The sequence below is a fragment of the Neoarius graeffei genome, chromosome 27 (assembly GCF_027579695.1).
Source record: "Neoarius graeffei isolate fNeoGra1 chromosome 27, fNeoGra1.pri, whole genome shotgun sequence".
In the NCBI taxonomy this organism is placed as follows: Eukaryota; Metazoa; Chordata; class Actinopteri; order Siluriformes; family Ariidae; genus Neoarius; species Neoarius graeffei.
In genome coordinates, this window is record NC_083595.1 from 35,461,146 (window position 1) to 35,473,721 (window position 12,576).

The 12,576-nt window shown below is 40.1% G+C and overlaps 1 protein-coding gene across 2 annotated transcripts in view; it reads left to right on the forward strand.

Annotated features, from left to right (window-relative positions):
* mtss1lb (MTSS I-BAR domain containing 2b) overlaps positions 1-12,576 on the forward strand; it is a 157,728-nt gene that overhangs the window by 107,794 nt on the left and 37,358 nt on the right. For both annotated transcript variants that reach the window (XM_060911662.1, XM_060911661.1), the window contains exon 4: positions 9,376-9,460. In XM_060911662.1, the coding sequence (XP_060767645.1) occupies positions 9,376-9,460 (85 nt within the window). The remainder of the gene's footprint in view (positions 1-9,375; positions 9,461-12,576) is intronic.

The window sequence follows — 12,576 nt, forward strand, 5'->3', positions numbered from 1 at the left end:
AAAGAACTAGACAGGGACACTCTAACGAGTGCAAACCCCGCCTTTTCCCTATTAAAATACATTGGGCGAAAATTTCGAAGTTCTGCCATGACCTTGACCTTTGACCTTTGACCTCCAAAATTTAATGGTTTCCTTCCTGGGTGATTGGCAACACATGTACAAAATTTGGTCCAAATCGATCCATTGGTTCTTGAGATATCTTGCAGACAGACAGACAGACAGATACACACACACACAGACTGACGCAGGTGAAAATAATAACCCCTCCGACTACTGTCGGCGGGGTTAATAATCCAAAGCTCAGAAGATAAACAAAAATAAAATATCCCAAGGTTCAAAGTCCTAAATCCAAATAAGAAAAAAGGCAAAAACTCAAACGCTCAGATGATCAAAAAGGTCAAAAACAAAATCCACAAGGTTCAAAAGAAAGAAGCAAAAACCAAGAATACAAAGACACAGGCAAGGTACATGGGACAGAGGGAACTAGCACTAACAGCATAACATAGGAAAAAGATTCCGTGACAAGGGAACAAACAGAGGGGTATTTATACACAAACTAATTAAGGACAGGGCGGGGCAAGAAACAGGAAATAAGACAAAAACAAAACACAGAACACAGTGGTGACCTCTAGAGGCCCAAAACAAACATGACCAGAAAAGGAAATAACAGTGGCCTCTAGAGGCCAAAACAGTCCCAGTCCTAACACCTTTTGTTTAAATTTCTTAATAACCAACAATAATTATTTACCCACATTAGTAAAGATTGGAGTAAAATATAATAGCCTATTAACTAAAATATTCCTTTCATTAAGACTGAACAAAAAACCCAAATAGGCCTTTTCTTGATAAACTTTTATGAACATTTGTACTCCCTCCATTTTTCTTCTCTTGTCTTTAGCGTTCAGCAGTCTGTAAAAAGAGAGCTCAGATTTCTTGTTAAATCTATTTGTACAGTCAATGATACAACAGCTCTTAACCATTTTAGGGTTTTTTTTTTATCCCCCCTCAATATTAGAGCTGTGTTACTTCCACCCAGAGTGAAGTCACATTCATTCCCATTATTGTACCTTATAATGCCCTCTGCTGTCTAAACAACACAATTACAGCTGGATAAATGAAGTTGTGACGCAGCCTGATAATAATCCTGGTTCATTTTTCATTCCATTGATTCAAATCGTCATAAAATTGCATCGCGCTTTATCATTGCACAATATATAGCTACATGCGTTACACCAGTAACGCTTGGTTTGTTTGATTGTGGTTACATTTCTATCCATCAGTATCTTTGTATATTTACCAGTGCAAGACATTCTTCATTTCTTGCCAAAGTGTAATGTATACTTATTCAAAAATGTCTTGACATATCATTTGGAAGCTGTTAAGCCACCTATTACTTCTTATTACTCTGGAGTATTAGCAGCTATATCATTGTGTGCAGTTATATTTGTGCTTTGAGAAAACTGTATTATGCATATTAACACCAGTGACATTTAAAGATTAAATCTGTCTGAGAGACAAAGAGAAAGTGTAATGGAGAGAAAGAAGTGGGCATTGAAAAGTGTGATACAAAGAGACATGTATGAGGTTGTGTTATGGCATGTGTGAGTGTTCCCTCCTCCAGTCTTTATCTCTCTCACCTTCTTCCCCAGTCCTCGTGTTTCCCCTAGCAGTCCTGACTAAGAGTCCTGAGAAAAATCAATAAGGGGTGAGCATGGTGGGGAGGAGAAGCGTAACCCAGGATGCCTGGAACAGAAGGACATGGCTGTGAAGTGTGAAAACAGAATGTCTTTGGACACTGCTGTGGACACAAAGCTGCTGCACTCAGGCTGAACATGGATATGTGTGATTAAGAAATGAGAACTGATCATCTGGGGTGCAAAGCACATATGTGACAATAAAATAGCATTTTACTATCCAATATATTTACCCATATTTCTATAAAGCTGAAGTATCAAGATAATGGAAATGGAATGAAAACCTAAATGTGGAAGTAAATGCTTGATTTAGACAATTTGTAAAATTGTCTGTCATTGTTTTTTTTTTTTCCTGCTTAAAATAGAATACTTAAATGTAATCAACATTTATTTTTGGATTTGTTTTTTTAAACTTTGAGTGACTTTGGAATTTGTTGCGTTAAAGGAACATTATTTCAACATATTGTACTGTATGCTGAAATCTTTTCTTGACCATGCTGAAATATATTGTAAAATATATTCCAAATATACTATAATACATATTATTCTACTCACATTTACTGGATATGAGCAATCGTGTGCTCTGATTGGCTACTCTACTACTAGGCTATCAGCTCATATACCGTGAGGAGAGAAAAACAAATACAATAAAAAGGACGAAAATAAAAACTCTACTTGAAAACAAAACCCCCAAAAAATACAAAAAAAGCAAAAAAAAAGGAATAAAAGTATTTGATGCTAAGAATTATTATTATAACATTTTTCACAAATTGCTCCTGTCATTTCTCTGATTTGTTTACATTCTAAGCGGAAATGATTTTGTTGGACGTTTTGTATGAAGACTATTTATCGGATTTGCAAAAAATAAAAATGCTCCGTTTCTCAAAACCCAGTGAATGTGGATAGAATAAAACAGTTATTCCACTCAATCTCGTCATACATTGCTTATAGAGAACTAGGTGCTACGCGCCTCATCGGCTATCAGCTCATGTACGACTTGATTTTGTGGAATAACTGTTAAATATTACATATTTATAAAAGAGAAATACACTCCTGGACAAAATAAACAAATGAATAAGTTAGTTAGTTAGTTAGTTAGTTAGTTAGTTAGTTAGTTAGTTAGTTAGTTAGTTAAAAATGCCAGACCTCAATTGAAAAACACTTATTTTGGCCCATTTGTTTGCCCAGGAGTACCCGTATATGGCATCTAGTGACAGTGGCTCCTATATGGCTCCTCGTGAAGCAGTTTAATATATTTTAGCTATAATATTCCATTCAGATCAGTAGGTGTTGATTAATTCTGTATAACAGAAGTTCTGGTTGTAGTTCCAGCTCCAATTCATAATAATACTAGATTTATATTAATGCACTCATTCTAAGATGTGATTGTGTATCATGCCAGCTTCATTCACATACACTGTTATTGTGTCCATGCAACATAATCTAAGGCCAATAAAAAACCTGTTATTTAATAATGAAAAACATATAAGTGTTGCTATGATGAAGTTTTCTTTAAGGAGACAGTTATTTAAGAGTTATGGAAAAAGTCTTCAGTATCAGAGCTTTGTAACTGTAAGTGATCATAAAGTCTTCAGGACACGGGACTTAGTACTTTGTTCCGGTTTCTTGACAAACTGACACGCTTCATTTTTTTTGTCCTATTCAAGTGAAGTGAGGAAAAAGCTGGTCAGGGAAAGACAAGCCATGTTTCCATTAACCAGCTTAATGCAAAATTTGAAATTTTGAGATGAAAAACAAGTAATGGAAATGTGTGAATTTCGAAAAAACTCTCAAATATTGCAAGAAATTTTCATGAGGTGTTGTTTTCCAGACAAGCTGATAAAGGAATATTTCACAAAATTGGAAGTGGAAACACATTTTTTTTTTTCAGTGAAGTCACATGACATGAGCAAATGGAAATGCTACCTTTCTAAAAAAAAAAAAAGAGCGCTATGCAAGAGCGACTGCAGGAAGAGAGGAACTATCATGAGAGGGGGAAAAAACAGGGTTATTTGCATAATATCACTTAATGGAAATGCAGACCATTTGCAATTGTGTTTTTTTTTTTCAAAATCTTTTAAATATCACTTCTATTTTGTGCAAAACTGGTCTACGGGCGGGCGGCACGGTGGTGTAGTGGTTAGCGCTGTCGCCTCACAGCAAGAAGGTCCTGGGTTTGAGCCCCGGGGCCGGCGAGGGCCTTTCTGTGCGGAGTTTGCATGTTCTCCCCGTGTCCGCGTGGGTTTCCTCCGGGTGCTCCGGTTTCCCCCACAGTCCAAAGACATGCAGGTTAGGTTAACTGGTGACTCTAAATTGACCGTAGGTGTGAATGGTTGTCTATGTGTCAGCCCTGTGATGACCTGGTGACTTGTCCAGGATGTACCCCGCCTTTCGCCCGTAGTCAGCTGGGATAGGCTCCAGCTTGCCTGCGACCCTGTAGAAGGATAATGCGGCTAGAGATAATGAGATGAGATGGTCTACGGGCGTTATAAATGGAACTGTGTAACTATAAATGGATAAAAGGTATATGTTTTTTTTGTTAAAAAAATGCAATCATTTCTGAACTGCAGTGGTACAAGAGATATAAAACACTGATTTGCATGCATAAATCTACATGTTTTATGTTAGAGGTTATAAACCATGCATCATAGGTAGACCATTTTACACTACAGTGCATACAGAAGCAGCATAAAAAGCAAAGTAAAGGACAGGATGATTTGATATTTTGATAGTTTGCAGTATGTTTGGTATTCAGTGTAATTTCTGTTGTACAACGGGTGCTATCTGTGTGAGAGGGGGTGAATTCAGCAGGTAGGTACTTTCAGTACAGCGAGATAGAAATGTGCTGCCCAGATGTCAGCAGTCTTGTTGGGTTCGAATTTGGGGGAAGTAAACAACAAACAGGAAAATATGAAGTAATTGAACTGCCACTCATGTACTTGTGTTATTGTGTACACACACACACACACACACAGAATATAAATTCAAAAGCAATTAATATGTGCGAGACGCTCTCTCTCTCTCTCTCTCTCTCTCTCTCTCTCTCACACACACACCTTTGGATTCTTTTTTTCACACTCACACTCTGTGTGTAATTCAATCACATACCATCTCTCCTCCACTTTGTTACTCTCTCTCACTCTCTGCTGATCCTCTCACTACTCATTCCTGCTAAAAGTACCTTAGTGTTGTGACACTAGACTCTATTTCAGCTTTCTGTGCAGGTGTGTGTGTGTGTGTGTGTGTGTGTGTGTGTGTGTCCGTCCTCATGCTCAGCATTAATGAATGGTTGCTGGGTAGAACAGTAGGCACAAAGAAGGAATGTGTTAATTATTAATGGAGCTTCTTTCCATTTGTGTGAGACTGTCTGTGTTTGCTCTTGTGCGCATTGGTGTGTGTGTGTGTGTGTGTGTGTCTCGACTGTGCAGAGTAGCCAAGCAGAAAATCTGCATGACTGTGAAGTTCCTGTAACGTACAAAGGAAATATTAACACTGATTATGAGCTGGTAGGCCGTGATCAAATAGCGGGGGTGTGGGGGGTGTTTATGATCCACATTTTGATTAGCTTTGATTTACTTTGAGTTTGATGTAGCAGTGGATTTACAGCAACAGTCACGTGACAGATCCCCTGGTTATGACGCAGGACAGAGTGATGCAGGACGAGCTGATGCACTGATGGAGCCATTAGTCCACTGAGCTCTGTATAGCCAGGTCTTTTCTTCGTATCAACATTGCAAATGAAAATAGCTTTAGTGGTTAAAAATGTAATATGCAGTATTAAAAGCCTGTCAGTGAAAGTAGAAGCATTTTAACCTTTCGACTAAACAAACCGCAATACTGACTCTTAACAGAAGAACTATAACTAGATCACATCAAGAGCATTTGTTTGATATAAATGTAGGATTTAATTATTATGAAGACTTAAAGTGAGCTGAAAGTGCAGGAGATGAGTGCTCGGGTAGCTTACGCCTCAAACGCTCCAAACGGTTTCCTTATAGGAGAGCACATCAGCTTAAAAACTGCCACTGATTTTATTTATTTATTATTATATTTCATGACTTGATTCAGTGTCTTGTGGCTACAGTGTTGTGTGAACAGTTACCCGTTAGAGCACAGAATAAGAACATTAAATGTGAAATACATGTAATAGGATAAACTGGATCGAGTGCTTTTTTTATAAGCTGCTACCTCATGACAATGGAAACTGGATTGTTAAATTAAACCAAGTTTGCAGAGATTAATGTGATCATTAACAATTATTCACTGAAGGCAAAGTGAATATCGATGAGTAATAATGGTGATGAAGTCGAGGTTATTATTTAAATAATATTGGCTGGCTTTTTTTTCATGGTATATCAGATACATTCCATTCAGCTAGCATGATAATGAACGAGTCGAAGACGAGTTCAATATCATGCTAGCTGAAATGGAATATATCTGATATACCACGAAAAAAAGCCGGCCAATATCTCATCTCATCTCATTATCTCTAGCCGCTTTATCCTGTTCTACAGGGTCGCAGGCAAGCTGGAGCCTATCCCAGCTGACTACGGGCGGGGTACACCCTGGACAAGTTGCCAGGTCATCACAGGGCTGACAGACAACCATTCACACCTACGGTCAATTTAGAGTCACCAGTTAACCTAACCTGCATGTCTTTGGACTGTGGGGGAAACCGGAGCACCCGGAGGAAACCCACGCGGACACAGGGAGAACATGCAAACTCCACACAGAAAGGCCCTCACCTGCCACGGGGCTCGAACCCGGACCTTCTTGCTGTGAGGCGACAGCGCTAACCACTACACCACCGTGCCGCCTCCGGCCAACATTATTATTATTACGTATTATTATTATACACACACATTCCTTTCGGGTGTTCATCCCATCTTTCTCTTTCAAAACTCCCTCAAAATCTTCCGTATTTAATGAAGTAAACCTGGCGGCCATGTTTGTTTACAAATTGTCACAGTCGCTCACTAGCGCAGAAGTTTTACGTCTTCAGCGTATCTCTTTTCCAGCTTTTCGATATCCATTGATATGTTTTTCTTTTGTAAATATGCGTGAAGAATATCTAATGAAGTTTTGGTAGCCTTTTGGGTGTTCAACACGTCTTTCTGTTTCTCAGCGATCAAAAAGAAATGCTTCTGCACACGTGCAGCAGAAAACTCTCTCATTGGATAGTCGCATCAGCTCTGACGTGTGATTTCATGTTGTCTTGGCAACCATGCAATATCATAAACCATATTCAGTGCTCATTCTCCATTAGGTAGAGTGATGCAATACATGTAGGATAAGCGATATGCTAACAATATTGGATGCTATCAAACCAAATGAATGAAACCTGCTAGAAGGGAATAGAATACATGCTTTTATTCCATCGAAAAAGTGTTCTGTATGTATAATAATCACCGATATTCACTGAGGAAGATAATTGTTTTAGTATAAATACACAGGTGATTATTTTTTTTAAATTGTATATAAAAAATAATTTATTTAAAACGTAAAAAGTGGACTGCAAATGTAATAAAGGCATGGCGCAGACTTGTCACTTATCTATGCCGTGTCACATAAAATACTTTGTTTTGAAATTGATAAAATAAATCACAATTCCACCTTACCTTTGAATAGTTTTAGACCAAATTTTGTAGTATCTTTAGTGCTTTTAGGAACAGCATTTTCTTTCATAATTTGTAATTCTTCCTCACTTATAGTGACAAAGCAAACAGCAGCCATTTTGCCAAGTCACTTGAGGTGATTATCGAGAAATGGTCCGTATTTCTCAACCAATTAGTGCGCACGATTTTCGATAATCACCTGTGTATTTATACTAATTGCAATTAGCAACAGTCATGCGGTAATAGATTAGCAATAATTTGGCAACAATAGTCAGTTGCCAAATTATTGCTAATAGGGGCGGCATGGTGGTGTAGTGGTCAGCACTGTCACCTCACAGCAAGAAGGTTCTGGGTTCGAGCCCAGTGGCCAACGGAAGGCCTTTCTGTGTGGAGTTTGCATGTTCTCCCCGTGTCTGCATGGGTTTCCTCCGGGTGCTCAGGTTTCCCCCGCAGCTCAAAGACATGCTGTTAGGTTAACATGGGGTGGCCTTGGGCTGAGGTGCCCTTGAGCAAGGTACCTAACCCCAACTGCTCCCTGGGTGCTCTGGTGTGGCTGCCCACTACTCTGGGTCTGTGTGTGTGTGTTCACTGCTTCAGATGGGTTAAATGCAGAGGATGAATTTCATTGTGCTTGAGTGTGCATGTGACAACTAAAGGCTTCTTCTTCTTCTGTTTTATTGCCAAGTTGCTACATCATATTAACATTACATCATATTACATCTGACATTTTCTATTTGATTTTTTTTGGTAGTTGAAAGGCTTGTGATTTTGGTCTAAATGCTGTTCAAAACCCTGTCTCTAATGCTTCGACTCAAGAAAAATGTTGTGAACCATATACAGATAATTTAGCGTCATCTGAATCGGGTGTCCAGAACAAAATCGACTTAAGCGGCTGTCTGACTGAAATTTGAACACATGCAACTTGTTGAAACATTGGCATAACTTTTATGGCCCTCTGTGAATAATTAGCCACTTACAAGCTTTGGTGTGTAGCCATTTTACATATCACTTCAGTTCAGTCCTAGCCATAACATAAGCTAACATCAGCTAATGTGACATCATTTCTGATTTGCAATCTTATACTTGCATACTAGCCTGCTTGCTAAGACCCATTAGCATACCATGATTTTTTTTTAAAACTATGTCTAAATGTTGCTCATAATGTCATAATATCAATTTAGACAGCTAACATGAGCTAGCTTGATAGGATTTCTGAAGAGAAAGTGTATGAGCATCACTTATAGCACTAGGTAATTTTTAAGCCATATTCATGATCTTAACTGCGAGTTAAGATCATGTCGGTGCTAACAGACGCGTACTCAACAGGATTTCTGAGGTCATTTTTTAAGCCATTTTCAGTAACTGCTGGGTGGGTTGCTAACATTATGACTTGTCATGTGACATTAAAAAAAAAAGACTGGATGTGTGTTATAGTTCGTTTCAAATTGTAGTAATCTGTGGGGTATTTTTTCCCTTTCATTTTACACCATTCTTATGCAGTGTGCAATGTTAACATAATTCCAGTGGATGTGTAAATCACAGCCCGAATGACCTATTTAAGGTCTGTGGGAATGAAAACAGACAGGACATTTGTTCTATATTACTTGCTCAGTTCGAAATGTGGGGTCGTCATATAAACACAGGAGAAAACAATAGCAGCACGGGCCGCCTTCTTTGGAAGAGAAAGAGCTGCTTCATCCAAATACTGAGGTCAGGAATTTCCAAATGCTCAGCTGCTGCTAAAAATAGCTTGCCATACAGTATGTCACCATTATAGATTTTACTCTGTCTCTAACTCACATATATACATACAGCAGTATTTGGATTATGGCTCAGACTGTGTATGTTATGACTGAATGGCTAGACGATGTCTAATAAATATTTGACTGAGTTTGGGGGGGTAAAAATAGTGGTTAGTGTCCAAGCATTTCATGTGAGAGTTATATAGCTGCTCTGGCACATTTTATCCCTGATGTCCTAGTTATAAAGGATGGACGTGTTGATAGTTATGATAGCAATACCAATTTAAAGCTCTCTCTGTCTCTGGTGTGTGTTGTTTTGCGCAGGTGCCACCAGAGACATCGGCTCAGCGCTGACCAGGATGTGTATGCGCCACCGCAGCATCGAGGCCAAACTACGCCACTTCACCAAGTAAGTCTCTCTCTCTTTTTTTTTTTTTGAGGGCAGACTTTCCTGATGGGTGGCACGGTGGTGTAGTGGTTAGCACTGTCGCCTCATAGCAAGAAGGTCCTGGGTTCGAGCCCAGCGGCCAACGAGGGCCTTTCTATGTGGAGTTTGCATGCTCTCCCCATGTCCGTGTGGGTTTCCTCCGGGTGCCCCGGTTTCCCCCACAGTCCAAAGACATGCAGGTTAGGTTAACTGGTGACTCTAAATTGACCGTAGGTGTGAATGTGAGTGTGAATGGTTGTCTGTGTCTATGTGTCAGCCCTGCGATGACCTGGCGACTTGTCCAGGGTGTACCCTGCCTTTCGCCCGTAGTCAGCTGGGATAGGCTCCAGCTTGCCTGCGACCCTGTAGGACAGATAATGGTTGGATGGACTTTCCTGATTTCCTCACTCTGTGTCATTATTCCATACTTGAACCCACATCTGAGTTATCTCAGCACCAAGCTCTTACATCCACAGGGCTGACACATAGAGACAAATAACCATTCACACTCACATTCACACCTACGGTCAATTTAGAGTCACCAGTTAACCTAACCTGCATGTCTTTGGACTGTGGGGGAAACCAGAGCACCCGGAGGAAACCCACGCGAACACGGGGAGAACATGCAAACTCCACACAGAAAGGCCCTCGCCGGCCACGGGGCTCAAACCCAGGACCTTCTTGCTGTGAGGCGACAGTGCTAACCACTGCACCACCGTGCCGCCCCGCACCAAGCTCTTCATGAGGTTAAAATACATATATTCTAAGATGGGGGAAACTTCTATTTGTAGTGCCAGGAGCAGATCGATGAACTTTGTGACAGGTCTAGTGTTCTACACCTCCATGTACATTCTTGCACCTTATTTCAAGATATCTGTTGTCAATTTACATTAAACCTTTTCAAAGATGCACATCTTTCACTGGCTGATAAATACTGCTTACATCGACAGAGTCTAATGGCAGATTTAAAAAATAAATGGTGTGGATGTTGTGGTTTCCTTGAAAAGAAGCGGTTGACCTATCCCAAATATAGTTGTGTTCCATGCCAGCTGTTTGCTTCTACGTCCACAAATATTCACATCCTTTCTTCAGTCAACATTTAAATTTAAATAATCTGCTCATTTCTAAGTTCACAAGTGTTGCCAGGCAAAACAAACCTCACCTGGCAGCACTTATTTCATACCTATATGTTGATAATGGTAATATTTCTCAATCCTCAGCTGTCAGGTTGTAGTCCTATGAAAATCGATGACCGTGAGTTTGACATTTCAATATCATTCAAGGTCAAAGGTCATAGCGGCAACTAAAAGCCCATATGGGACTTCTTATATGTTGATAATGGTAAACATCTGGCTATCATGAACCATTTTAACATTATGGTCCTTTGAAAACCCATGAGCTTCAGTTTGACCTTTCAAGGTCAAAGATCATGGTGCCAAATGAAAGCCCATATGGCACTTCCTATAAGTTGATAAGGGCAAATATCTGTCCACCATCAAGCGTTTTCAAGTTACAGCCCTCTGAAAATCCGTGACTTTGAGATTGACCTTTCAGGGTTACTCAAGGTCAAAGATCATGGTGCCAAATGAAAGGCCATATGAGAGTTCCTATATGCTCATAATAGTAAATGTCTGTCTCTCGGCAACCGTTTTTGAGTTATAATGGAAAATATGTTATTTTAACCGAAAGGTTGACCTTTCCGATGACCTTGATCTTCACCTTCACCTGATTACCCCCAAAATTTAATCAGGTAATCTACGGACCATTGTCCACCTACCCTCAAAATTTGAAGTCAATCGGTGCAGCCGTCTAGACGCTAGATTGTTAACAGACAGACACACAAACAAATCGCACTGATTACCTCACCCCACTTACTCCATCGCAGGGTCACAGGCAAGCTGGAGCCTATCCCAGCTGACTACGGGCGAAAGGCGGGGTACACCCTGGACAAGTCGCCAGGTCATCACAGGGCTGACGCATAGACACAGACAACCATTCACACTCACATTCACACCTACGGTCAATTTAGAGTCACCAGTTAACCTAACCTGCATGTCTTTGGACTGTGGGGGAAACCGGAGCACCCGGAGGAAACCCACGCGGACACGGGGAGAACATGCAAACTCCGCACAGAAAGTCTCTCACCGGCCACGGGGCTCGAACCCGGACCTTCTTGCTGTGAGGTGACAGCGCTAACCACTACACCACCGTGCCGCCCATGTCATAAATATGAGGCAGATATTTATATTGTGTATTTATGTGTGAATGGATATATAATATGGAAACGAGTGTTTTACTCGGAAATACACCACTCGTATTTTTCATATGAGTTACATCCCGGACATGGAATCTCTATATGTCACTCGTGAGGAAATCGATGGATTGTTTTGATAAATTTAGGTACTTTTTGTTTGTGAATGTGTCGATATAATAAAAAGAAAATCACACATTGGCTTGAAGGCATGAACTTTATCTTCTTGTGTTGAAAAACTCGCATTTTCCATACGAAATACATCACGGATCTGAGTGAAGTATTCCCTGATATTTCACTCTGATGATGTCACTCCCAGTGTTTTCCTGCTGACTAGACATGCATTGTCAAAATGGTGAACCAGTTCAAAATTAAAATTCTTTTGATTAACTTGCAGATTCTTTTTTTGTGTGTGTTCGCGTGTGCATGTGTCCATATAATATAAAGAACTTTCCATGGTGGTGCAAAGATATGAAGTTTGTCTTTGCATGCTGAAAATGTTTTCACTCGTTCATTTCACTCACTCATGAATATATTCACCACTCGAAGATAAATTTCATATCTTCGCGCAACCATGTAATATCCTCTCTCATATATAGATATATATCTTCTTTCTTCTTCTTTTGGCTGCTCCCGATTAGGGATCGCCACAGCGGCTCTTTCGTCTCCATTGCTCCCTGTCTTCCGCATCCTTCTCTACCACACCTGCCACTTTCATGTCCTCTCTCACCACATCCATGTAGCTTCTCTTTGGCCTTCCTCATTTTCATTTGCCTGGCAGCTCCATCCTCAACATTCTCCTTCCCACATGCTCTGCATCTCTTCTCAGGATGTGCCCATACCATCT